The 26,325-nt window shown below is 34.7% G+C and overlaps 5 protein-coding genes across 8 annotated transcripts; 3 read left to right on the top strand and 2 right to left on the bottom strand.

Moving 5' to 3' along the window:
- Positions 1-1,058: 1,058 nt before the first annotated feature.
- On the bottom strand, positions 1,059-6,068 carry LOC107420760 (VQ motif-containing protein 9). 2 transcript variants are annotated; one of them, XR_003056365.3, is made up of 3 exons: positions 3,964-6,068; positions 1,613-1,723; positions 1,059-1,439 (listed from the first exon to the last, which is right to left on the bottom strand). XR_003056365.3 is itself a non-coding variant. In XM_016029800.4 (2 exons), exon 1 carries the CDS (start codon positions 5,050-5,052, stop codon positions 3,976-3,978), a length of 1,077 nt encoding a protein of 358 aa, XP_015885286.2. In that variant the 5' UTR covers positions 5,053-6,067; the 3' UTR covers positions 2,209-2,880; positions 3,964-3,975. The 2 variants fall into 2 exon arrangements, 1 of the variants encoding a protein (XP_015885286.2); XM_016029800.4 differs by lacking the exons at positions 1,059-1,439; positions 1,613-1,723 and adding an exon at positions 2,209-2,880 and having other exon boundaries at positions 3,964-6,067.
- A 4,743-nt stretch (positions 6,069-10,811) lies between these two features.
- Positions 10,812-15,766, top strand: LOC107420743 (alcohol dehydrogenase-like 2). 2 transcript variants are annotated; one of them, XM_016029780.4, is made up of 10 exons: positions 10,817-11,031; positions 11,158-11,297; positions 11,418-11,464; positions 11,556-11,881; positions 12,558-12,640; positions 13,091-13,166; positions 13,279-13,343; positions 13,907-14,002; positions 14,173-14,334; positions 14,454-15,766. In XM_016029780.4, exons 1-10 carry the CDS (start codon positions 10,977-10,979, stop codon positions 14,568-14,570), a joined length of 1,167 nt encoding a protein of 388 aa, XP_015885266.3. In that variant the 5' UTR covers positions 10,817-10,976; the 3' UTR covers positions 14,571-15,766. The 2 variants fall into 2 exon arrangements, with proteins under 2 accessions (XP_024930587.1, XP_015885266.3); XM_025074819.3 differs by lacking the exons at positions 14,173-14,334; positions 14,454-15,766 and having other exon boundaries at positions 10,812-11,031; positions 13,882-13,995.
- On the top strand, positions 15,633-19,099 carry LOC107420769 (cytochrome c oxidase subunit 6b-1). Its single transcript, XM_016029816.4, has 5 exons — positions 15,633-15,774; positions 17,284-17,598; positions 17,726-17,808; positions 17,933-18,014; positions 18,744-19,099. The coding sequence occupies exons 1-5, from the start codon at positions 15,733-15,735 to the stop codon at positions 18,795-18,797; spliced, it is 576 nt and encodes a 191-aa protein (XP_015885302.2). The 5' UTR covers positions 15,633-15,732; the 3' UTR covers positions 18,798-19,099.
- Positions 19,100-20,305: 1,206 nt separating this feature from the next.
- On the bottom strand, positions 20,306-21,626 carry LOC107420752 (histone H3.3). Its single transcript, XM_016029789.4, has 4 exons — positions 21,487-21,626; positions 21,072-21,143; positions 20,905-20,981; positions 20,306-20,744 (listed from the first exon to the last, which is right to left on the bottom strand). The coding sequence occupies exons 2-4, from the start codon at positions 21,141-21,143 to the stop codon at positions 20,483-20,485; spliced, it is 411 nt and encodes a 136-aa protein (XP_015885275.1). The 5' UTR covers positions 21,487-21,626; the 3' UTR covers positions 20,306-20,482.
- A 265-nt stretch (positions 21,627-21,891) lies between these two features.
- LOC107420751 (serine--tRNA ligase, chloroplastic/mitochondrial) lies at positions 21,892-26,320 on the top strand. 2 transcript variants are annotated; one of them, XM_016029788.4, is made up of 10 exons: positions 21,892-22,141; positions 22,298-22,446; positions 23,086-23,179; positions 23,261-23,409; positions 23,506-23,598; positions 23,990-24,169; positions 24,323-24,489; positions 25,159-25,293; positions 25,396-25,489; positions 25,735-26,320. In XM_016029788.4, the coding sequence occupies exons 1-10, from the start codon at positions 21,892-21,894 to the stop codon at positions 26,008-26,010; spliced, it is 1,587 nt and encodes a 528-aa protein (XP_015885274.1). In that variant the 3' UTR covers positions 26,011-26,320. The 2 variants fall into 2 exon arrangements, with proteins under 2 accessions (XP_015885274.1, XP_024930731.1); XM_025074963.3 differs by lacking the exon at positions 21,892-22,141 and having other exon boundaries at positions 22,305-22,446; positions 23,079-23,179.
- Positions 26,321-26,325: the final 5 nt, after the last annotated feature.

Raw genomic sequence — 26,325 nt, 5'->3', positions numbered from 1 at the left:
TGTTTGAAAGCTTTGCCCAAATATAGCACAAAAATGCATTTTTCTGGTATAAACAGCTTAGATAAGTTTTAGTGGATGCTAAATGTTGTTGTCTAAAATAATACAAATTAAATAATGGGATATTAAGTACTAAAAATGTAATTACTCTTTTATTTTCTTTATATTCTATTTATAGTTGGGACTTGAAAATATGACGTTCTTGATTTGAACTAAATATAAACACAGCGTGCATTCTTATAAAATTATGAAGTTTATATATATATATATATATATATATATATATATAAGTTTCTTTAACAATTTCCTATTCCTTTCTAAAATGATTAAAGATGAATAAGCTCAACGATTTATTATTATTATTATTTAGTATTGAGATTAGGATATTCAAACCTTTGCTAAAGAAAATAATATGAAAACTTGATTGAAGACTTTTACTTCAGTTCTATTTGGTGTATGAACTAAAAAGGAATATGGCAATACGAGTTTCTAATGCTTAATGGAAATCAGTATGGTGTTCATCTATTTAGGATGCATCCGGGTGAGTCACTGGAAACATGGTTGCTCTTTTTTCATTTTCCTTTTTTCTGAAAAAGACCTTTTTTCTTTAAAATAAAAAAAAAATTATAAAACAAAAGAGAGATTATTTGGATAAGCTTCGAATGTTTTGTAGGATCACGATCCCTCCACTACACACTTTAAAAGAAGGAATAAATTATTTTAGGCTGTACGAATGTGGTTCAGCAACTAGACAGGGCTAATATGAAAAAAGTCTTAAGGACCAAAAGAACCGAGTGAGACCCATTTGTTTCCTGAACGGACTGTCCATAAAAATTCATGACCCTTGAGGCGTAAAAGACGACGAGAATGATGATATCACAGTTGTTTCAACCATATCTAGTCAAACCTCATTGCTATCCCATCCCAGTCAAATTTGATGGTCCCACACTGCACGTTTGCTTAATATGACATTTTCGTCCTGATCAGTAATTCACACCGACGGCATAAATGTGATCTAACAGAGACACCAAGGCAATTTTTAAAGACAGTTTCCGCAACCAAAGGAAAACATGTGGTGGTGATTTTTATTCTTCAAGCTCTGTGCTAATTATAGGAAATGCGCATATAAACATATCAATTCAAGGAATCCACACAAGAATTTATATCAGAATATACATAAAGGTCTGTTACGAAGAAAAGGGTGAACGGAATATGTCCAGCTAGAATATTTGAAGAAATTCTTCAAATATAGTAATCTAAATGAATGGTATTCACGCACATGTAGGGACTTTTACAGTGTCAGTTCTCATTTTCTAGCTTCGAAATGTACAAAACACCAACCATGAGTAATAAGCTTCAATCATACTTGGACAAGACAAGATCTTGTTTCCTTACACGGTTTCTCTTTCTTTCTCCATAACAGTTATCATACACAGCAGCATCTGCTTTTTAGCAGTTAAAATGTCATTCATTTTCACAGTTCATAGGTAACTTTTTATTTTCCGCAGAGAACAGTTTATAAGTAAATTATGAGCAAGAAATATGATCGTTTGAACTACCAAATTAGAAGAGCAGTCAAGTTGACATATATCGAAAGGTTAAATTTACATTTTACCTCTCTTAAAGTCAGCCTTCACCTAGCGGCTCAGACTTGGGTCACAGTTCGAATACAAATAGCTCAAACTGCTTTATCCATTGGAATACAGAGCAAGGAGGGGAAGTAAACCTAAGAAATACAGAACGCTCCATATCAAGGAACACTAATCAAATAACTCCCATAAAAACTCAACATTTGCATCGGCTCTACTATTATAAGATACAGAGGGAATATATAGTATAGTAACAGTTAAAATACAAGTAAACACATGAAGTTGAATAAAGAACTCCAGAGGGGAAAAACCAATACAAAACCTAGTTTAGAAAAATGGATTGATGATACCATGGGATTCGAAGGTATAAACATCGTTGAAAATTCAGATGAGATTTAGATCAGGTGCATCAACTAAACTTTTCGAAGATATCTGGGGAAATCTAGTGGTAAAAGTTAAAATTAAACACATGAAGTTGAATAAAGAACTCCAGATTCGAAGGTATAACATTGTTAAAAATTTAGACTGAGAACCAGATCAGCTCTACTGTGTTATCATCCTTAAAAGATTATAGGCACCAAGCATATTTGTAGACTCAAATTCAAATAGTTATCAAGATAAATAAAACTCAAAAGTCTGGCTGGTGGGTTTCAGCACCCAACCAAGTCCAGGAATTCAGGCCCCAAAAATAAGTGGTGCAGATTTTATCATGATGAAATTTATAGGTACCAATTGAAATATCTTATTCTGGTGGACTGAATGAATCATCATTCACCAGATGCACAGTACAATTAGCATAAATATTAGGTAGAAACCCTAGTCTACGTTAGAGAAATCAGATACTACAGGTGGTGTAATAAATTGTGTGGGCATTTTTCTCTATACTTAGGTCACAGAAGCAAAAATCAACTAGGAAACTGAAAGAGCATACGAACAAAAAGGAATAACAATAATAGTATATGCTGATTCTTCCCTCTCCTCTCCTCTAAGTAGGGAGCTTCAAAAAGACTATTTCCTTCAAGTTGAATATGACTTTTGTTTGTCCAACTAGAACGGTCCGTTTACTAGATTCCCAAGTCTTCAGGAAACCTAATTAGCAATCACAATAAAGGCTACACCCGCCTAAGGCTAATTTGCATTTTCTAGCTTAACACCTTGAACAACAAAAGAGCCTTCATATGCCACAAATTTTGAGCTCGTAGGAAGAGTAAGCCATTCCCCATTTCCACAAGAATATAGATCAGAACTTCATTGAACCAACAACGGTACTAGATGGATTTGCAGACATGTTTTCCTAAAGCAAGGATATCAATATTATTAAAATTTCTGACCACAAATGACTTGCAAGCAACTATATATAATTTTAGTTACTACATATACAAATGATTGATCAATCATCAGCGGACCAAATATCTTACAGAGCCAGAAGTTCCAACAATAATAATTATTTCAATTGCAATAAGGATGTACTTGCAATTTTTATATTCAAATCAAAGCGTAATTATTTAAATCAAAATATCCTGGCAGACATGTGAATACACACTGTTCGAATGAAATAAGCAATCAAAGCTCAAATAAAAGTACCTTTCCTATACATTCACATAATGTCAAAGGAATAGCCCACCCTTTGAATTCCCCAGAAGAAAAGGCAATTATTAGTAACCACCGTGCTCAACATGGCCATACCCACTTGGGAAGTTGGGTCATATTTAGTAATTTCAAATCCCCAAACAAAGTCTGTTTTATTTATCTATTTTATTTTATTTTTTAAAAAAATTTTGCTTGGTAGCGAATGTTACTACAATTGAAGCATCTTACACTAACTACTCAAATTGCTAATCTGACCAAAATTGGCATCCTTTGTTCTTGTCAGATAAAAAATTGGCTAACAAAACTAATAAGGACGATACGTTCACAGAATGGAATCAGAAAAAACCATATGTATATATTTAAGTGCATAGAAATTTCACAAAAGTAAAATAGCTGATAAAAAATTTAAAAAAAAAAAAGAAAAAAAGAAAAAAGAAAAAAGAAAAAAGAACAACATCATCCTTCCCACCACAGATTCTATCTATAGCTTTTTTCCAGCTTCTGTTTAACCCATATGTAATCCAACAAGAGCAACAAATCTAGGGTTTCTTTTTTTTTTTTTTTTTTTTTTTTTTTTCCTTCCTCTTTACTTTTCTGTGTCTTTCTCATATGTCCTCTGATATACCATTTACACATAACAAACACCTAGTTAAGCCAGTAGTTGAGCAATTTTCAACTTCAACCACTGGCAATAGAATCAAAATCCCCACCCCCAAATGTACAAAGTCATGAAGAACTAAACCCTAAATCCTGAAACAACGACGTCAACTAAAAAGCGTTTACTTACCCCAAAAGTTAATCAGAAACCTCTCCATCTAGGGCTTGGCAAAGGCACAGTCGGCGAGAGGGGGAGCTGAGGGAAACCTAATTGACCCGACGAAGGAGAAAGTAGAAGACTTGGTGAAAGCAACGGGTACCTTGGCGACCTCGGAGAATTCAAGCACCCGAATGGGAGCGGCGACGACGGCATCGGAAGCTGTGACTGTGACGGTATCATTGCCGGCGCCGGCGGCGGAGCCGAAGGGTGTACCCCATGCTGCTGCGGCGGCGGCATAGGAGCAAGCGGCTGATGTGGGGCCAGATTACTCCATCGAGGCGACACCAAAGGGGCTAAAGGTGAGAATCCCGAGAATTGCTTGTGATTGGGATCGGCGGCCGAGACCGAGTTCTGGAGGTACCGCAGGTAGGCCGAGACAGGCGACTCGGCCGCCGCGTGGACCGTCGGTAACGGCGGCAGAGGCGATAGAGGAGCCACCGGCCGACCGATACCGCCAAAGTGGGAGGTGGTGGGGATAGGGTTATTAGGGTCTCCATTGGTGGGTGGTGGCTGTTGAGGCGGGACGGCGTTGTTCAGCAGCGGAGGAGGACGATTGCTAACATGCTCAAGGGGAGGAGGTCTTATACGATGTAGACGAGAGCTCGGCGGCTTAGGTGGATGAATAGGCGGCGGCGTAGAGAAACGCTCATGCGCCGGCGACCCCGTGAGCTTCTGAACAACATCCCGAAAATCATTCTTATTGATGTTGTAGACCGGCGGTTGATGCTGCTGCTGAGCTTGCAGATTCTGTTGCTGGGTTTGTGTCGAAGCCGCCGCCGCAGCCGGAGGCGGCTGGGGCTGGGCTTGCGGCTGCAAAGGCGGATTGGGCTGCGGCTGCAAAGGCTGCTGTTGAGGATTGAAATTAGTCTGATTCTGATTCTGATGGGTAAGAGAGGAAGGATCAAAGGCTGTTGGTTTTTTGATGATGGGTTTGGAGATCTTATGAGAAAGCTTGTTGAGGTGCTTCAGGTTCAGGTAGTGATCTCTGCCACTGGTGCTACTGTTACTGCTGGTTGTGATACTACTAGACTCTCCAGAGGATTGACAGCTTTTATCCATATTATTATTATCCCGATACTACCACAACACTCTCTCTCTCTCTATCTCTCTCACACACACACACACACACCACAGACTCACCTCTCTGTTTCTCTCTCTAGATCTTAAAATCTTACTCTCTATCTCTATATAGCAACCAAGCTATAATCTCTTACGTCTTTGTGTTTGTGTGTTTTGTGCTTTGTGGGGATAAATCTCCTGGTTGTGGCAGTCGGCGAGTAGGGACAGATAAACAAGTTCATAGAAAAATTGATTTTCCCAGGTTTGAGATATGGTCCCCAAAAAATAAGTCTTAAAATACCAGTATTTTCCAGAGAGAGAATTTGGGGAAAAAATATAAATTAAAAAGAAAACTAAATAAATATTAAAAAGATGTAAAAAGAAGGAATATGTCTGTGTCTCCTTTGGCCTTTCTTTGGCTTTGGCTTTGGCTTTGGCTTTGGCTTAAAAGAAGTAAAAAGACACTTGACCCGTAAATGAAGGCAAGCATCCCTGTCACCCTCCCTATCTTTTATGTTTTACACCCATCTTTTTTTCATCTATTATTTCTCATCTTCTAATCTCACTCAATCAGACTCAGACTCAGCCTCAGCCTCAGCCTCGGCCTCTTTTTGCTGAATTTCACAGCCCGAGTTTCAAACTCAGTCGCTCAGTCTCAGTCCTTCCACTGTTGCTGGTCAAAAGACAAGAAAACTGACATTATAATATCATACAGAGATTCTGTATTGTGTTTCCGCTCAGACCCAAAAAATAAAAAAGTAAAAAAAAAAAAAAAAACCAGTCACTATTTAGAGCCATTTGTGGGGTTGGTCAGGGACCCAGAAAGGGTTCCATCTCAATCTATCGTTGATATCATCTTTCTTTAAAAGATTTTCATGTAAATGTGCTTTGTCAGGTCTGAGTCATCATGTAGGTGATAATTTTGGGATGTAAAATCTGGGATGATCTAAATTCTTTGGCTAAATATTATTGGGAAACAATATCCAAAACGCATATTTTTAATTGGGAAAATCATCAAATTACTTTTAAATATTGGTGTTGTACTGTGTAAATCTATTTAATGATGTTGGTTATTTCCAACTCATCAGTCCCCGAAATGATTGTCTCTCTTGGAATTTTCTAAAGTGGTCAAATTGCCGTTACACTTGAAGACTAAAGCCAAAACGTTACCAAAAACAAAAAAGAAATTCAAGTAAGTGGGTCATTCACTCCTCCTTTACTCTTTAAACCGGGCAAAGACTGCAAAAGCTTAAAGGGGTTTCATGTCTCAAATTTCCTTCTATGCCCACCACCACATCTGCCTGAAAATTCCCAAATTTTTCTGATTCTGTATCAGAAATCGATAACAGGTAAACACATATAAAAATTTGCGTCAAACTTATTGGATTGTCAGTTAGAGATAACACTTTATCATTTATGTTCCAACCCAGTTTCTAAACTTGTCCTCTTCTTGGAAAATTTTTCTTCCTCTAGTGTGTATCACCTTTGCTTCCTATGTTTTCAAATGTCTTTCTTTTTGCTATTGTTTTTTACCCCCTAGTAAACAATAGCCTGTAGATCGGGATTCTCTTCTAACTTAATACGAAAATGTAAACCCTTTTACTTTTTTTGGTGGAAAAAAACATCACTTTGAAGGGAAAACTGAAGGGAAAACTCAAGTCTAAATTGACTAATGCTAATTTCTGTCTTTATATATGTATATATATATATACATGAATCTAGCATTTATTTGACTACATAGATGGCAAAAACAGTTTGATATTGATGTAATATCAATCCTTGTACTTCAATCAACAGTTTACTTAGAAAGGCATTTGTGCCTATTATTTTAAACTAAGCTACAGGGCAAAATTCACGATATTAAACAGTGTTCTTAAAAAGTTTTACAAGAAAGAAGGCTAACAGGAAAAAATTTTCTTAGGCAACTATTTTAGTCAAAAAAAAAAAAAAAAAACTGTGGTGATGTGTTTAAAAAAAAAAAAAAAAAAAATTGAGCTGAGGAGATTTTGTTGCCCGTTAGCACCGATTATAGTATGATTCAAATTATTGTACGGGAAAAAAAAAAAAAAAAAAGTGTGATTGAACCAATTATGAGGTGGGAGATTGTCTAATCTTTCAAAGGGACTATAAATTTACACTCGAGTACACTTCCCACTCTGCTGTGTTTTCTTGTTTTACTGCCTGTGGAACTTTTTCTTCTTCCTTTATTTCTTTTTTTTTTTTTTTTGTTTTTTGGTAATTTTCTTTATTTGTTTTTGTCGTTTCTACTAGCACAATTGGATTTCGTTTTCAGTATGAATGCATCAAGTTTCTTTTAATTTGGAACCCAAAATCAGTGAGTGATAAGCATCTATTATTTAATTAGGTGATCGTACAATGATTTGATTAACACTATGAAAATCACTCTCGATGTTTTTTTATACTTCTCCGCAGTCATGATGAATCAATCTTGATTCATATGACTAAACCTTTTGTATATGTGTTTGTTTAAAAAATAGTTTTAATTTTAATTTTCCTGAATAAAACGGAAATGCAAGGACATTTTGTTAAACGCCACAATTCCTTCAAATCTCTTTTGCAAAAATATCAAGGGCTTTGACATTAAAAGGAGGTATAATAATAACATTTTTTTGCTTCACATTGATTTTAAAAATAGACACAAAATCAAAGGAAAAAAAAGAAAAAAAATATATATATATATATCTATTTATATAAGAAGTTGGGTAATTTTGAAGTCATTCTGTGTGATTGTGATGCTGATGATGTGAATAGTTAGGTGGCCGTTGAATTATATATTCTTAATTTTTTTGTATATAATTAATTGTTTTCTTTTTAAATAAAAGAAATTGGGTGGCGTTTTCATGTTTGACTACTGGTTTTAGAGGCTGGTTTGGACAGTGGGCGGTGAGGGTAGAAAGTCGTTTTCTCTTGGTGGTACACAATCCTTTCACGGGCCCTTGAACCTCACTAAAGTTTTGTACCTCACAACTTCCCAATAATTTCATGATATACCACTGCAACAAAATTAAAACATTTCTTAGTAATTTTTTATTTGTGGGGGATAAGATTTTCGTTAATTAATTAGTTTTTTATGTTGAACTATACGTAACTTTTATCACATATAATAATTTATGCTTATGGTTGTGGATGGGTATTGGCTCTCTCTGCCATAAGTCATGGTGTTAATTTCTTTATTTTAATGTTTCAGAACGAGTCTAACTCACTATTTGTTTTTTTTTTTTTTTTTAAGAAAGACCCTTAACCATACGTAATATTAAATAATGCATATGTGAAATTTGTGCAACCCACGGACTATTATCTAATTGTATCAATCATATGATGTATTTTTCATATTTAATTAAAATATAATCGATTACAACCTATAACTAATTCAACCAGGTCTTTCATAACAAGTTAGTAGGGTAGATATATTAAAAAAGGTGAGATTAATGTAATGGTTGGCTTAACTTATAAGGTTGGGGTTTGCTATGTGCCAAGGATGCTGAACCATATCTTTTTTCTGAGGAACAGACGAGTTACCCATTTACAAATATATATATATATATTTTTTTTCCATAAGAATAAAATAGTAAACAAGTTGTTTCTATCCTTAAAGAAATAAAAAATTAGAAGTGTCATTTTGAGAACAACAATCTAACATATAAATTAAATTAGAATAAAAATAAAAAATAAGAATTATATTCCAATTTTATGAAATAGAGATGCTTCTTACAAGAAAGGAAAAAAAAAAAAAAAAAAAAAGAAGAAGGAGGGGGCAAAATATAGAGGGTAATTTTAAAAATTACCATATAGAAATACTAATGAGAGCCTCACGTTATTTGTTAACATGAACAATAGTTTTCTTGTACCAAAAATCTGTTGTCTCTTTGTCAAAAGCAAGATGAATTGCCTCTGTCCATAATTGTTTGTCTTGAGCTTAATTTTGTAACTTACAGCTTGGAATTAAAATTGAAACGGAGTCCCCCCCAAATGCTTTATTTTAGAAAGTTTAGAAGAAAAAAATTGTTAAATTTTTTATTTATTTATTTTGAAATGGTAAAAGTATTTAGATTTTTCGGGTAGTTTCACGTAGTCGAAAGCGAGGTAAATTATCATTTAAAACCCAATGGGCTTTTTGGCATGTGAACTTTGAAGCCCATTAAACTTGAAATGGCAAGCTTCTAAATTGTGACCCTCATTCTGGTCCAATTATAGATTGTGCAAAACAGATAAATCTGACCCCCCAAAAAATCCACAATCATGTGTGTTTTTTTTTTTTTTTTAAGATCACCAAAAAAAGAAAATCCATACTTTTTTTTTTTTTTTGTTCTCTGAGTACCAATAATCATGTTAAAAGATGTCTAATTTATATAAGTACCTTTCAACCATATATGGTTCCTTGTTTACTTTATGTTGCTTCTTTTGTTCTTTTACTGAATATTTTACCTTTGCTTTTTGGACTTGCTTAGGTTTAAATTAGAAATTTTCATTTGTTGATGCTATTTAAATCATAAATATATTTGTTAGATTTATATCTAGGGGGTCATAGATTAGGATGCCCTGTGATGCATGTGAAAAGAAATAAGCTATTTTATTGGGTAAGTTTATTATGCACTAATATCTAGGTTAGATTTAATGTGCATGCTCACTGTGCTATAGGGAAATATTAAATATTATAAGAGACATAGAAGACGTCACTTTAAAAATTGTTATCTTCTGCATTCTTTTTTAACCAAAAATCAATTAAATAAAAACATTGTGTCTTTGACCCAAACAAACCAATTTTAAACACTAGGAGCATCATAATCAGTTTGGTTATTTAAATTCGTAAAAATCACCTTTTTCTCCGACAATAACTTGAGTTTAAATTGTTAAATCCTCAATAATAAAACAAAAACGCGAGATATTAAATACATATAAATTTAAGTAAAACTTATTTTTTTTTTTTAAATATATATATTTTTTAAAAATTGTTATTTGACATGTAATAAATCATGCGCTTCGTTACTTCTTCTGGCAAATGGATTTTTTCATAAAGAAGAAAAAAAAAAGATTGGAATCAAAAGGATTGTATATATATATAAGCTCAAATTAAGTATGCTAATATTTTTATGGTACACAGATACAGACAGCTCGTAGTTTGTTTTTTATATTATTTATTTATTTATTTATTTTTATGAAGTTTTAATTCAGCTCATAAGTTGAAATGTTGGTGCCATCACGTTATCACATTATCTCTATTTATTTATTTATTTATTTATTTTTGTGTGTCTTTGTCAAAGAGCTTGTCATGATGACAGACAATGACTCTTCAGCTCCAGGAATTCATTGAAACATATTTCTTTATGGTTTTGCAAAGAAAATTTTTGTCCCTAACAAAAGCCTAATGAAATCTAAATTTAGGTTACCATCTGGACTGATAGTTTGGTAGCTATTTGATCATCACTGGTATTTGGCAGCCACTATTAATTATTTCATAAAAGTAATAATATCTGTTTTCCTTTTTTTATATGTAAATAAAGATTTTAGACGTGCAATATCAATTCTACATTCATAAAAGTCTTATGACTCGTATGTTATAAGTTATAACTACTCTTAGCAACTTGGATATTAATGTAATACATATCAACATCAAATTAGAACCCCTTCGGCATGGTCCACGAGATTGAGTTTAATTGTCTTTGCTAGCTCCATGATTCTATCTCTTAAGTTCTAAATCAAACACGTACAAATTCAATGGCCGCGACTAGTATACAAAAAAAAATAATATATATATATATATATTACTAATTTTGTCCTACATATAACACGTTGTGTCCATTTGAAGAGTTGTGGGATCAAGAACACGGAGTCAAAGCAAGCAAACAAATATTCTTGAAACGCTGCAAGAAAAATTTGATCCGAGATATTTATCGGTTTTATTAATGGAGATCGGAAGAACCAGCTCGGAAACTGCAGGAAAAGTTATAAGATGCAAAGGTTCCTATATATATATATATATATATATTTACATATTTTCATATTTTTGTTCTTCTTTGTCCTAGTCGATTCGATCATTTTACATATAGATACTGAATCTTTTGGTTTCTTGGTGACTGTTTTCAGCTGCAATTTGCAGAAATCCTGGAGACCCACTAGTTATAGAGGAAATACAAGTAGACCCACCTAAAGCTTGGGAGGTCCGGATCAAAATCATCTGCACATCTCTCTGTCACACAGATGTTACCTTCTGGAAATTGAATACGGTAATAAGCACCACCACCATGCATGTTCATGATCTCTACTCTCAATTAATAGTAATCTATAAATTTAAAAAAAAAAAAAAATTTCTAAAACAGGGTTCACCATTAATTCTATTTCTCCAGGGACCCATTGCAGTTTTTCCAAGGATTTTCGGTCATGAAGCTGTTGGGTACGTAATAAATATTAATATATTACTCAGCTTTAAGGGTAATTAATTTGTAATTTTTGTTTTGTTATTATATATATATATATATTTGTAGTGTGGTTGAAAGTGTTGGAAAGCATGTGGAAGAAGTAGAAGAAGGAGACAAAGTGGTGCCGGTGTTTTTACCCAATTGTAAAGAATGCAGAGATTGCCAATCCACGAAGAGCAATGCTTGCTCTGTATTTAACAAGAAGTTAGCCATCGATATGCCTAGAGACGGAACCAGCAGATTCAGGGACATGAATGGGGAAGTTCTGCACCATTTTCTCTACGTCTCGAGCTTCTCGGAGTTTACTGTGGTGGATGTTGCCCATGTGGTGAGGATTAGCCCACAAGTCCCTGTTGATAAGGCCTGCTTGCTCAGTTGTGGCATATCCACAGGTATGTATCAGCTTTCCTCTTTTTGCTTATATCACAGTAAAAGAATAAAAACTTTTTATCCTTGGTCAGGCCTCTATCTGTCTTTGTCTGCTCTATTGACATTTCTATTAAAAAATACAGGCATTATTATTGGATTGATTTATATTTAATAGTATTTATCATGGTTTGTTCATCAATTTTTAAATTCTATTAACATGTTAACTAATTGAATAATATATATATATATATATATATATTTTTAATAAATATATTGATAGATTAGATAATATGTTAACTGTATATTCTATACTAATTACTATTTCTAAATAAATTATATTCAATTAATAAGCATTAAAGGATTTTAACTAGTAAGAATCACCGTTATCTGACTTAGGAGCTAAATATTTGCATTTTCAATGTATAAAGCTGAAAGTACTAATAAGTATTATTTTTTCCTTTTTTTGGGCTTTCTGGAGTATCCAAATATATTGATGTCTAGAAAATATGTCAGGCATCAGACATAAAAATAAAAACTACTGTTTCAATTTTTTTCTGTTGATGATCCAAAGAACCAAAATAAAAATAAAGATGAATTAAATTTCTGCAAAAGAAAAGAAATTGAGCACATTTGACATGTAAATAGAAAGTACTTTTTCAATTTTTTCTACTGTTTCATTGGCAAGTGGCCTGATTTCAGGGATTGGAGCAGCTTGGAAGGTAGCAGAGGTGGAAGAAGGATCCACCGTCGCTATCTTTGGACTCGGCTCTGTTGGACTCGCGGTATGCTCCGTATTGTTTATTCAGTGGACCATGCATCCTGATTATTTCAACCCAACAACTGGCCCTGTTTTGTCTCTGTGTTGGACGCTTTTGTCCGCTTCCCCTTTGAAAAATAATCTTCGACTCCTAACCTTGACTTTATAGGATCAAAATTTTAATTTTCTATTTCTCGCTCATTTTTTTTTTCCTTGTTTGACCGTTTAATTACCGTCTTCTAGTATGTTGAATTTTGAAAAAATAAGGTGCTCTCCGAATAAATAAAGATGTTGAATTTTAATTTTTAATATTCGACAAATTATACATATAATGCACAATGGTGCACCATAAAATAAATTGTTATATCAATGCGTGCATATTTATTTGCTTTATATTAAACAAAACTACTTTAGTAGATGCAGAGAGGATATATGCAATTTGATCAACTTTAGGAAATTACAAAAATGATATCAGGTTGCAGAGGGAGCGAAGTTACGTGGAGCTTCAAAGATCATTGGGATCGATTTAAATCCTGAAAAGTTTGAGATTGGTGAGGCTGATCAGCTGCGTGTCTTCAAAATTTCAAACTTTTGAAGTCCTTCTTAATTTGACAAATAATTTCTTTTGCTGACTACAATCCCGTTTCCCTTTTTTACGTGCAGCAAAAGAATTTGGAGTGACTGATTTTGTTAACCCTGCCACCATCGGTGAAAAGCCAGTTAGCGAGGTTGGTTCTTTTGTATATTAAAAGTTTCTGCTGGGCGTGTCCATTGCATGTAATGTATTTGATATATTACCTCACTTACAATGGGCACCATATCTCTGCTTGATGATAAACAGATTTCTGTTGGGTTTTTTTTTTTTTTGAAAAAATCAATTTGGGATCCAACATAAACCCATCTATACATTGAATAATACACTTATCATCATTTTTTTCCATTTTGAAAAATGAATTTACTTTATTATCTCTTGTCTAAAATTTTTTTTAATCCAATGATATAATTATTTTTGTCAAAAATTGTAATTTTTAAAAGAAACAGCAATCCATTTGTATCGACCATCTAATATCAAATCTATCAAATATTCATTTTTCAAGCTTTATTTATTTGGTTAGATTCACATTTTAGACTAAATCCCGTTATATAATAAAAAGATTTTACAAATTTTTGTTGGATCCTCCTTAAAAATGATTGATTTCAAATCCAACATAGGCTCATCCATTTGTTTAATAGTACACCAATATCAAGATGCTTAAAACTTTATAGGTAATTAGTTGATTATGATAAGCAGACGATAAGGGATTTAACTGATGGAGGGGCTGACTATTGCTTTGAGTGCATTGGCTTGGCATCCTTAATGCAAGAGGCTTTTAATTCTTGCCGAGAGGTTCTCTTTTCTCTCTCTCTCTCTCTCTCTCTCTCTCTCTCTCTCTGTCTCTTACACACACACACACACACCCCAAAAAGAAAAAAATAAAAAAAGAGAACCTTTGAATCTTTTTTCTTATCATCGCTATAAGAAATTAGTTGTGTGATTTGATTTGATCTATTTTTCAGGGGTGGGGCAAGACGGTGATACTAGGAGTGGAGATGCTTGGAACGCCGCTAACTTTGAAGTCATTCGACATTCTAAGAGGCAGAACTGTGACTGGCTCGTTGTTTGGAGGTCTCAAACCAAAAACTGATATTCCTCTCCTCGTCACCAAATACCTAAACAAGGCACGTAAATTTGCACTACTTTTACTAACTAAATCCCACTAATTTATGAACCTAATTAATTTAGCTTCTGATTAATTAATTTTATAGGAAGTAAAGCATGGTGTTTGGTTGAGTTTCAGGAACTTAATTTGGATAGCTTCATATCACATAAGGTGAGCTTCAAAGAAATCAACAAAGCTTTCGATTTACTCCTTCAAGGAAAGAGCCTCCGTTGTATCATATGGATGGATGAGTAGCTTGCTTGATTAATCGTTAACCTTTTTCATTTTTATTGTATGGTTAATGCAAATTCATCATAATTCAATGAATTTGTTTACGTTGCAAGTGGACATCCCATAGATGTTTGTTACATTGCTTTTCGAAGCAGACATTAAATGTTTCATAAGGAAAAAAAAAAGAAAAAAAAGAAAGAAGGTTCTATTTGCACCATCCATCAAGAAATAGAATAACAAAATCCATTAAAAGTTTTTTCTCCAAAAGAGGCTATTGGATTCATTTGCTATTTCTAAATTCTGATTATGAATTATTGTTGATGCAATTTGTATAAGGTAATTAACAAGTTTTTGCTAAATGAAGGTTGAATGTGATTTAAATTTCAAAAAAAGAAAATCATCTTTCAAATTTTTGATACACATATTTAGTTTATATAGACTCAAGAAAATAAAGAAAAATCGAAAAAAATCGAAAAAAATTTGTCTTTTATAGACTCAAGAAAATAAAAAAAGAGAAAAAAAAATTGTCTTTTAATTTTATTATTAAAAAGTCTTTATGGGGCAAGCCCAATGGTTAAAATTAATCGGGCAATGACCAAATCCCCGCCCCCCGACATGAAAAATAGTTATGAATGTAAATAAAAAAAGGATATTAAGAAAATTTGTTCAAAAAATAAAAATAAAATTTTGTTTTTTATTACGAAAGAAAAATCAAATTTACACTAGTGTAATTAGCCAAAGGCCCAATCAAATTGTCAGGCCCAAATAAGGTATTGATGGGCTGTCCTGCACTGATTCCACGCTCGCTCGACCGTTGGATAACTTCATATCAATGTGTGGAAGCACCCAGTGGCTTCCTCTAAAGTCAACATTCCCAGCTCTCCGAATTAACTTGAAACTAGAAAAGGACACGTGGCTCATCATGGATGGGTGGACTTGGGTCCTCCGTATCAATCTCATATATATATATATATATAATATATTTTTTTTACCATACTTGACCACCACAGTAACTAAGTAAAAGAATCCTCCTTTAACCATGACCTAACACAAACCATTGCCTCTCTCTCTCTCTTCCTGCCCTGTTTCTGCTTTGGCCGCCTAACCCAAAAAAAGAAAAAGAAAAAAAAAGAAGAAGATAAAAGACAAAACGAAAAAAAGCTGACCAGATCGCGGTGCTCATCAAATGGCGGAAGCCCAAGGCGACAAAACCCTAACCCTATCCGAGGTACTATTTTCTTCATCTGCTCTATGCATCCAAATCCAAAATGCCGCTTATTTAATTTCATAGCAGAGCTCGCAGTTTAACTTCGATCCATATTCCCATTTTTCATTTTTTATTTTTTATTTTTTATTTTTTTGGGTCTTTTTGGTTAAGCAAATTTTAATGCTGTATCAAACAAATTATCTCCGTTTTCTGTTTTCTTGAGCTTCGATTTGAGCTAGATCGGTTGCTGTTTATATCGAAAATACATGCTTTCTCTTTTTGTTTTTATTTTTTTAAAATTTTTTATAGAGGGGCTTTGATTCGAATGTAATTGTTTTGGAGTTATGAAATCGAGAGTTTAATTTTCTACTGGGAGAAAGGAAGTGACAGTGTAGCCGTGGTTGACCATGAAATAAACTTGTTTGTCGCCTCGCTGCCTAATGAAACTTCCCTTTTTATTTGTTTATATTTTGTTATGTATAAATCTTACTAATACTTTGGGCCGCATATGCTAATTGTCTAGAATTATAGGTTTTTATTTCCACCTCGATGAAATGGTTTTTACCTTTTAACTTGACTTCTTAATTAACGTGCTGGTGCTAGAAATGAAATGAAATGAAATAATCAAAATTGTTTCTTATAGATTGAGACGTAATTAGGACTTGCTAGCAGTGTGTGTATTCGGTGTTATTGCAGGGCGATCAGTTTTTCAATCATTTTTTGTATTTGCATCAAATTATGGAAGATTTTATCAAGTCATTGATTGCAGTTCCACCCAAAAAAAAAAATATATATATATATATATATATATGTATATACTGTAAGATGAAAGATAAAGAAAAGAACCTACTGAGTCAAGCGTGAACCACTTTAAGTTATTATGCTCGTTAACAGTTCGTTTCAGGGTCTTTAACAGGAATAAAATCACCTAATAGGAAACCTATCTGAAGTTGCTGCTTTTGAGAGTTGACACGGTTTGAAGATAATGAATTGTTTGATTTAGGATATCTATGCTTCAATTGAATTAGCAGACATGCTTGTGCCATATTCTGATATGAACAAGTAAATCTTCTTACGTTATTCATTCGTTCTCATCATTGGTTGGAAAAAAGAAAAAGAAAAAAAAAAAAAAAAAGGTTCCATGTTCAGGAACATAGAAGGTAGCATTAAGCTGGATTGATGCAATTTGGTCACCTATTGCCTTTTTTAACTGAATTTAAACATTACCTCACCATCCTTTAAGTGTTTTTTGGAATTGCAGCTTGTGGGCAAACCTAAATTTCTAAACACCAAAGCTGCCGCTATGATACAAATTTTCAGGCCTATAAAATTCCATTTTCAGTGTGAATATGAATTCCCTGATTGTTGTCAACTATGTGTCTCTATGTCACTGATGTTTTTATCATATCAACTCTGGAGGATGCTAAAAGAATTTTCCTTCATTGGACTCATCTTTTGGCGCACTTCATAATATCTATTATGCATATGCTTATGGTGGTGGAAATGTTTACCTATTACTCTCCATTGCAGCAATACCACTTGAAGGGAAATGAAGAAAAAGCAAATGTAGGTATAAAACCTGAAGAAGTGAAAGAGGTTCAAAACCCAGAGAATGCAGCTTCTAAAGAAGTAGTTGCTGACAAAGCTGAGGAAACACCAGCTGCAGCTGCTGCTGTTGCTAGTGAAGAAAGCAGTGGATCCACTCCTACTGCTGTTGGTGAAGAGAGCACTGAAGACAATACTGGTGCTGCTGAAAACAGCACTGAAGCAGCTCCTGAGGAAAGCAGTGAAAATACTGAAAACTCAGGTGAACAAGAAGTGGAAGAAGAAACACCTGAAGTTAAGGTTGGTCTGACTATGACTTTATTGGCAGTTTATTTTGTTGGCATGTGATATAACTTGGATAATGTGCTTGTCATTTTCATCTTTGTATGTCTACATTTGTTCGCTTATGTATATATTTGTTGTCCAGCTTGAGACAGCACCAGCAGATTTCCGTTTCCCTACAACAAATCAAACTAGGCATTGCTTTACACGTTATGTAGAATATCATCGGTAAGTCTGCTGTGAGTTTTTTTTTTTTTGGTCGGTTTGTAGTTTGTACATTATCTGTACTTAAGATAATAGCTCAGTCCTACATTCTAACAAATTATATTTTGATTATTTTAATTGTATTCAGGTGCGTAGCTGCGAAGGGAGAAGGAGCTCCAGAGTGTGAGAAGTTTGCAAAATATTATCGTTCTCTTTGCCCTGGTGAATGGGTTAGTATCTTTAGTATTTTACTACTGTCATAATTTGGTAATAATAATTTTGTTCAGATGTTAGATGGTTATATGATGGACATTGTTGTTCACCGTCCATTCATGCCTAACTATATAATCCAAGTTAGGGGAATGCCTACTACAAATTGCACGCAAGGGTTTACACAATGAATATAACGGAAATATCTTAGTGACAGTCACTGAATCACAGTTGATGATGATATTTACCGCAACTTGGCTATGAGAATTTTACAGGTCGATTAGGTTTCTAGATCTCTCCAGTAAGGCCCTAGCTTTAATTTTCGGCCCTGGTTATTGGGCTCTCTCTCTCTCTCTCTCTCTCTCGACACATGTTTGGTACTTAAGAGGGAGAGAGAGAGAGGGTGGGTAGGGCTGAAGACAAAATATGCTAGCCATTTGCAGTGGTAGAAATGTTAAGAGGCTAGTCAGGCTTAGATATCTCCTCTCTGCTTGGCCTTGATCTCCAGCTTTAGGTATTGGCTGAACCTTCCCCCTCCCCCCCCCCATGGATGGCAAACCAAAAATTGAGATAAAACTTGGGGAGAGAGAAAAGTTACTATGTCATGGACTCATGGACGAATCTGATTGCAACACTATAATGATCTTATAACAGCTTTGTTTAAATCTGCCTAAATTTATACTCTTGGACTGTTAACTTTGATGGTATTTTCCTTTTATGCTAATTGTTGTATTTCTCGTGGTTGCCAGGTGGAGAGATGGAATGAACAAAGGGAGAATGGAACCTTTCCAGGGCCTCTGTAGCTGGTCTCTGTTTGAAGCGTTGATATTGTTTGCTCACTCAGATAAATTTCTTTGATGAGAATCGAACTCTCAGGGAATATCCTATTTAAGACAACGAGTTAATAAGAAATTTTGGCTTGTCTCCTAATACAGAAGATTTGTTGCTCATAATGTTTGACATCTGTGAGGCTCTTTTCCTTTGGTATTTCTTTCCCGTATCGTACAACAACGGTTACGGTTTATTGACTGAGACCCTTTAGATAATCATTTACCTTTGGTGAATTGTGTACCTACAAAATAAAAATATGCATTACTTCTTGATAGATTTTTTTCAATTCTTATTGGCCTTGGTTAGAAAAGTAAATTAAGCCGTGCCTCCTTTAGTTTCTGTTTTGGTTTTGCGTTTCCCACTGAACAAAATAAAAGAAAAAAGGAATACAGGGTTTTTTGTATATGGTATGGGAGGATAATCACTAACCGGACTCAAAAATTGTTTAATAAATGTTATCAAGGTTTATTGATTGCTAAACTAACTTTTATTAGTAGAGTATAACACCAGGCTAGGACATTTTAAAACCCAATCTCATTATGTGTCTGCCGACTGCATCACCTTAACAGAAAATATATTTTTGGTGAATTTTATTTATCAAAATATATATATATATATATATTGTGAGTTAACTTACCAGTAAATATATAGATGTATATATATATATATATATATTTTATTTTTTTTGTTCGGTCGACAGGGCTTCACTTTTATAGTGTAATGGGCTTCTCTACGTCCACTAGCTTATCGATGTGGGATAAGGAGTCTACCAAAACAAACGCAGTGTTGGCCGAAGAGGGGCGTTATTTCATTTAATTAAAGCTGACATCGGGCGTCTATGTATGAGTCTATGACCAATTATATTTCTCGAATCAGCTCAATCCCCAGTGGAGTCAGCTTTTTCCATCATTATTTCTTTTAATTTAACCAAGAGTAGACATACTATATTGGTTCATATGAAGTAAGAAGGAATGGAACCACCTGGAGAGTCACTGCAATTTTTTTTTCTCCATTTAATGAAGAGATATTAGTAGTGGACTAAACTGAAAGTTTTCCATTCAATATGGCACTAAATGAAGAGATAAAATTTTACTTTTACATTCCATCAAGTTATAAAAAATGAAAATCTGCTGTTTTCTTTCTTCTTTTGGACGTCAGAAACTCCCTTTGTTGAAAGATTGCCTATCCTAATATCAATACCTGTATGATTGCTCATTAATTACCCTTTTAATATCATAATTACTACCACAAAAGATCATGTCAAGATTAATCACCTCATATTATTGTGGACAAATTTTTAAGGTTTGATGTGTTAATTGTGCATTAGTTGCTGCGCAGTTGAATTACATTCTCATGTCTACATTGATTAGTCTAGTTCCAGGCAACACCATAATTGTTCAAGCCCAATTGCACAAAGCAGTTCATAAATTCAAAAACTACACCCAAATCATGAAAATTTCCCAACAGAAATATCGGACACTTAGCACAAACCACAGTAGTAAGTTGATAGTTTTTAACTCCAAACAAAAACATTTATCAATCCAATATCAAATTCAAGATTCAAATGACACTGATATGTTCCAAAAGGTACACAAACCAATAAGAAAACCCATTTCCACAAAATCAAACTCCCCCGTCTGGTTTTTCTATATTTTCTTTAAGCCCTCTCACCCCGGATTCTCCTGGCAAGCTGGATATCCTTAGGCATGATGGTAACGCGCTTGGCATGGATAGCGCAGAGATTGGTGTCTTCAAACAATCCAACAAGGTAAGCCTCCGCTGCCTCCTGCAAAGCCAACACCGCGTGGCTCTGGAACCGAAGATCTGTCTTGAAGTCCTGCGCAATTTCACGAACCAGCCTCTGGAATGGTAGCTTCCTGATGAGGAGCTCAGTGCTCTTCTGGTACTTGCGGATTTCTCTGCATCACAATGGTTCATAAATTTCCCTTCAATTTTCCTTCTTTCTTTTTTTTTTTTTTTTTTTTTTTTTTTCAGAAAACACCCAGAAGCCAAAAACCACTTTCAAAATCAAAACCAAAAAAAAAAAAAAAAAGTTGAGTTGGGTCATAATTCAAATACCGGAGGGCAACTGTTCCAGGTCGGTATCTGTGGGGCTTTTTCACGCCTCCAGTAGTTGGGGCTGACTTGCGAGCAGCCTACAGTAATAAAGAAAAAACAAAATCAATAAAATGCCAGAAAAAAAATATATATATCAAAAAAGAAAATTGATAGGGTATTTGTTAAACCTTGGTGGCAAGCTGCTTCCTTGGAGCCTTGCCTCCGGTGGACTTTCGAGCAGTTTGCTTCGTACGTGCCATCTGCCAAAAAAAAATGCATTGCCATTCCTTATCAAACACCAATTCCTTCAAATTTTACTCCGAAAAAGTTTCAATTACAGAACTTTTTTTTTCTTCTTTTTTTTTTTTGGGTTCATATTGAATAGCATAAGAATAAAATCGCAGAATATGTGTGAAAATAAATTACAATACAAAGCCGGCGAAATTGGCAAATTGGGGAAAACCGAAAAGAAAAATTAAAACAAAAAAAATGAACAGTTTTTTTGGGGACTAATATTGCATTACAACGAAAAACAAACAACAGTCCACAGAGAAAGAAAAAACAAAAGAAAGAGAAAAGAATTTTGAGAAAGAAAACGCTTACCTTTGAAGAGGATTTTTCGCCGCTGCAGCTCTCTCTCTCAGAGACCTCAGAAGAAGAGCTCTAAACGAATTTGCGAAGAAAAAATTTTGTGAAATGAACAGGGATTTCTCGCTCCCCTCTCTCTATTTATAATATCTACAGGTGAACGGTGGACAGCCGCGATTCACTTCCACTGTGTTTTCCCGGTTCCAAATCCGACGGTTCAAAAACATTACTGGCTCTTTGAGGAAATTACGACGTCGTTTGGCTTGACCCGAATTTATTTATTTTTCCTGCATATTTTATTATTTTTTATGTGAAGGAGTTGAAGATAAATTATGCCCAAAAACTAGAAAAACGAAGGAAAAAAAAGCGTGTCTTTCTCTGAGTGTTACAAACTCAGAAGTTCCAAAGAACTTCTAAGTCATGGGTCTCCAATGTCTGTGCGGGACGACCCTGCAAACTCTGAAACTCGCTGTGATTCCCTCATCATCATCTTCGTCTTCGTCTTCTTCACGCTTCGTTTTCGGACCACTTGCCAAAGTTTACTTCCCTTTCCACCGCCGTACAGCAAGTGCTCAGAGGCCTCCATTCCCCCTCCTTCTTAGAGCTTTCTCGGCCCCTGCTGTTCAAGCTACTCCCACCACCACAACTACGAAGACCCCAGATGAAAAGGGTAAGCTTTTTCTTCTATCAGTTTTTGTTTTTGAATGATATTCCTTCTCTCTCAGAAAGCAAACTTCTTGTCGTTTTAGTAAGATGCGCAAAATATAATATATATATATATATATATATATATATATATATATATATTATATTTGTGGTGATGCAGTGTTGAAACCTCAATGGAAAGCGGCGATAGATTTCAAGTGGATAAGAGACAACAAGGATGCTGTTGCTGCCAACATAAGGAACAGGAATTCCAATGCAAATTTGGAGCTTGTGCTTGAGCTCTATGAGAAAATGTCCAACCTCCAAAAGGTCATTATTATTGTCATTAATCAATCGTTGTGGAGTAATTTTCATTATTTTGCTGAGGGTATGTTAAATCTCGATGAACTAATTGCTAAATTATGGGCCTCTGAATGTTCATTATTTAGCCAAACTATGTTATTTGTGTATTATAGACTGTATGGTTACAGTGTTAACGAGGACCTTTTGATTGAGAATTTCTAGCTTCCTCCAATAATTTTTTAGATTTGAAAGATAAGAAACCATGACAAAATGAATTAGTGCTACTAAACATTTAGGGGTCTCTACCTTTTTACAATATAATTTATATTTTTCCTTGGACACTTTTGGAAGTCTATTAAAGAGCTGTTCATTTCCATAGAAAGGTCATGTAACTCCAGAGGGGAGAATCCTGAAGGGGATTACTCCAAGATTAGGAAATGGTATGATGGATTAGCTTCATTCATATCACAGGAAGTTAAACATAGGAAAAACCTGAATTGGGAATCCCTTTTACAATATCCTTTGCAAGGTTGTAGGAAAGTAGTGTATGAATGGTTTTTGGAGGTTCCATTAGATGAATAATGTGTTTAGATTGGAGCTACTTGCCAAATTTATCAAACTGGTTTTCTTTCTCAGTTTTAGCTAATTGTCACTCACAGATAGCAGGAAGTTGAGCGGCTTCGTGGTGAAAGGAATTTGGTGGCAAACAAGATGAAAGGGAAACTTGAACCATCTGAGCGTCAAAAACTGATTGAAGAAGGTAAAGTTGTGATGTAAATCATGCATTTTCATTGTACTTGTTTTTGGAACTCTTCTTAAGGTTTCTTTAATTTACACTCAGGAAAGAATCTGAAAGAAGGGCTTCTTGCTTTGGAAGAAGACCTGCTTAAACTCACTGATGACCTTCAGCAGGAAGCACAATGTATACCAAATATGACACATCCTGATGTTCCCATAGGTGGGGAGGACTGCTCAACCATAAGAAAGACGGTATTCTCCACTCTTTCTCTCTCCCTCTCTCTTGCAAGGAGGTTTTCGACAAGTTTCAATTAAGCTTTCTTCCTCATTTTGTATGTTCTTTTGCAGTATGGAAGCCCACGTGAGTTTATCTTCCCTGTTAAGGATCATCTTCAACTTGGAAAACAGCTGGATCTTTTTGACTTAGATGCAGCTTCAGAGGTCCTTCTTTACTTTAAGGCTCTTTAAATTATCTCTTATTATATGGTAATTCATCCTAGTTGGAACTTAAAAGAAATCATCATTTAGCTCTTAGCATCTTTATGACATATACTTTTTTGATAGAATGTATTGTATGAACTTTTATCATATCAGTGTCTAAATTGAACTTTGGTCTTATGACTCATAATCTGGGCCCTTTCTGTATTAATTACTGAAGCACTATTTCTGCAGATCTACATTTCCTGCTCTGGTATAAATTAGAATTTCTAATTCATGGTTAGGTTTTCCTTAAACTAAACTAAGCCTTGAATTGATCCTTTGAAAATTAAGCTTTTGTTGCAGTGGCTTCTACCTAGCAAGAAAAGATGTAATTTTCTACATACTTATACAGGTCAGTGGATCAAAGTTCTACTATTTGAAGAATGAAGCAGTTATGTTAGAGATGGGCCTTATTAACTGGACACTATCGGAAGTCATGAGAAGGGGTTTTATACCTTTAACAACCCCAGAAATTGTTAGGTCCTCTGTTGTTGAAAAATGTGGTTTCCAACCCCGTGGAACAAATACCCAGGTTTGTAATTTTCTTTTTGATTTACCTCTCTTATAGATATGAAATGCTGACTTAAATGTACATTTAACGTATGTGGTTAATGGCAAGTGTATTCTTTTTCCTCTCAGTTCTGGGTGGTATGGTTTTCTTGATCGTCTTTCTAATCAATAACAGGTTTATTCAATCGAGGGTACTGACCAGTGCCTTATTGGCACTGCAGAGATTCCAGTTGGGGGAATTCATATGGATTCCATTCTTTCTGAATCATTGCTACCTTTGAAGTATGTTGCATTCTCTCATTGCTTTCGTACTGAGGCAGGCGCTGCAGGCACAGCAACAAAGTATATTTCCACTCTTAGCACATAGTCATTCTAACCTCGTATATTTCCTCTTCAGTGTTTATAGGAATTGAATAACTTTCTTATTAATAGATCTTGAATAAATCAAACTGTTTTTTAGCAGTTAGGCAGATGAACATGTTTGTATTTTCATTTCACCAATTCAAAGTTGATGGTCTTTATATTCCATAAGAAGGTGGGGCATCAGATATAAAAAATTTAGGAATGAGTTGTATTATGTATGATGCTGTTCACTGAGTGATCAAGAGGCACATGACCTTTCATACACTGTTAGTACCATAAGCCAAAGCAAATTGAGGGCACATATCGTCTTAGACAAGCAAAGCAGATTCTAGGTGGTTCAGCTTTTAGGATGAAAGCATATCGTTGTGTTTGCAACTCAACATATGGAAAAGCATATAGAATAAATTTTCGATTTATATAGGTTGTTTTTCAACTTTACATTGTTAAAATTGATAGCTGTTTAAATTGCCTATCATGGAAGGTCGTTCAACATTTTCAATAGATGGATGCTTTCTGTCCACATAAAGTTCTTTTTGGTCTAGGGAATGGCATTTCCCATGGGATCGCTTAAAGTCTTGTGTTCATGTTACCTTTAAATCCATGGTAACACAATTTTCTTCCCATTGTGTAACATATAATTCTCTTCAGGGGTCTGTATCGAGTACACCAGTTCAGCAAAGTGGAGATGTTCATTTTGTGCCGACCAGATGAGAGTGATTCATACCTTGAGGAGCTCATCAGAATTGAGGAGGATCTTTTCTCATCTCTGGGATTACATTATAAGTTAGCACTTCCTAGTCATCCTCCCTGATTAATTGAATTGTTTTTTCCTTTCCTGTACTTATGGTGATATCAAGTTTATGGTGATATTGAGTTTCTTTGCAGAACTTTGGATATGGCTTCTGAGGATTTGGGTGCCCCTGCTTATCGTAAATATGATATTGAGGCATGGATGCCTGGTTTAGAACGTTTTGGTGAGGTATGGCTGTGAATTAATCTGTCCCTCTATATATATAAGTCTGTGTAATATGCAGTCTTTACCCCTTCCCCAGCTACTGCCATCGCTACTATATAAAAGGGGCTTGTGTGGGCTATCAATTTGGCATATCCACCGTAATTAATTAAATATGGGTTTCAAGATCTATGTAATCATCTGATCAGTTGAGGTTGTTATTGCTTGTAGATAAATTTCAAATTCTTTTTACTTCTCATGAATTTGAACAGATATCAAGTGCATCAAATTGTAGAGACTATCAAAGTCGACGGCTTGGAATTCGGTATCGTCCATCAGAACCGTCATCAGCAACTCCTAAGAAGGGTAAAAGCAGTCTTGCTCCACCTCAGTTTGTTCACACCTTAAATGCAACAGCCTGTGCAATACCACGAATGATTGTATGTCTGCTTGAGAATTACCAGCAAGAAGATGGATCTATCATTATCCCCGAGCCTCTGAGGCCCTTTGTTGGTGGTCTTGAGCTTATTGCTCCTAAATCCAGATAAGATGCTGAAATCATTGTACTCGTCTTTACATTTTTTTTTTTTTTGCCCGAGGGATTCTAGTTGCGGTATCATTCTTTGATCAACTTTGATACAAGCTTGTTCTTCATGAGGACGACAAAAATAATTTAACAGCGGAAAGAAAGTAGAAATGAAATGTTTGCTCTTTAAGGATCTGTACTTCCAATATACAGACGAAATATTTGGGCAACTTTTCTTGCTACCAGTAGAAGCGCCCATATATGTAATTTTTAGAGTTTTTGTCCTGGATTGAGGATTTTATAAATTGAACTGGAAGAAGCCAATACTTGGACGCTG

Source organism: Ziziphus jujuba, chromosome 5, assembly GCF_031755915.1.
Source record: "Ziziphus jujuba cultivar Dongzao chromosome 5, ASM3175591v1".
NCBI classification, from domain to species: Eukaryota; Viridiplantae; Streptophyta; class Magnoliopsida; order Rosales; family Rhamnaceae; genus Ziziphus; species Ziziphus jujuba.
Note: the sequence above shows the minus strand (reverse complement) of the source record. Positions and strands in the feature narration are given on the sequence as shown.

What these genes read in the sequence shown, in the direction of transcription:
- LOC107420760 (XM_016029800.4), bottom strand. Translation starts at nt 5,052, where the DNA reads ATGGATAAAAGCTGTCAATCCTCTGGAGAGTCTAGTAGTATCACAACC.
- LOC107420769 (XM_016029816.4), top strand. Translation starts at nt 15,733, where the DNA reads ATGGCGGAAGCCCAAGGCGACAAAACCCTAACCCTATCCGAG. An exon ending in AAACCCTAACCCTATCCGAG is followed by an intron (nt 15,775 to 17,283) that starts GTACTATTTTCT and finishes TCTCCATTGCAG; the next exon opens with CAATACCACTTGAAGGGAAA. An exon ending in CTCTTTGCCCTGGTGAATGG is followed by an intron (nt 18,015 to 18,743) that starts GTTAGTATCTTT and finishes CGTGGTTGCCAG; the next exon opens with GTGGAGAGATGGAATGAACA.
- LOC107420751 (XM_016029788.4), top strand. Translation starts at nt 21,892, where the DNA reads ATGGGTCTCCAATGTCTGTGCGGGACGACCCTGCAAACTCTGAAACTC. An exon ending in AAATGTCCAACCTCCAAAAG is followed by an intron (nt 22,447 to 23,085) that starts GTCATTATTATT and finishes CACAGATAGCAG; the next exon opens with GAAGTTGAGCGGCTTCGTGG. An exon ending in ACTTAGATGCAGCTTCAGAG is followed by an intron (nt 23,599 to 23,989) that starts GTCCTTCTTTAC and finishes ATACTTATACAG; the next exon opens with GTCAGTGGATCAAAGTTCTA.
- LOC107420752 (XM_016029789.4), bottom strand. Translation starts at nt 21,143, where the DNA reads ATGGCACGTACGAAGCAAACTGCTCGAAAGTCCACCGGAGGCAAGGCT. An exon ending in GGAAGCAGCTTGCCACCAAG is followed by an intron (nt 20,982 to 21,071) that starts GTTTAACAAATA and finishes TTATTACTGTAG; the next exon opens with GCTGCTCGCAAGTCAGCCCC. An exon ending in CCTGGAACAGTTGCCCTCCG is followed by an intron (nt 20,745 to 20,904) that starts GTATTTGAATTA and finishes ATTGTGATGCAG; the next exon opens with AGAAATCCGCAAGTACCAGA.
- LOC107420743 (XM_016029780.4), top strand. Translation starts at nt 10,977, where the DNA reads ATGGAGATCGGAAGAACCAGCTCGGAAACTGCAGGAAAAGTTATAAGA. An exon ending in TCGGCTCTGTTGGACTCGCG is followed by an intron (nt 12,641 to 13,090) that starts GTATGCTCCGTA and finishes AAATGATATCAG; the next exon opens with GTTGCAGAGGGAGCGAAGTT. An exon ending in GTGAAAAGCCAGTTAGCGAG is followed by an intron (nt 13,344 to 13,906) that starts GTTGGTTCTTTT and finishes TATGATAAGCAG; the next exon opens with ACGATAAGGGATTTAACTGA.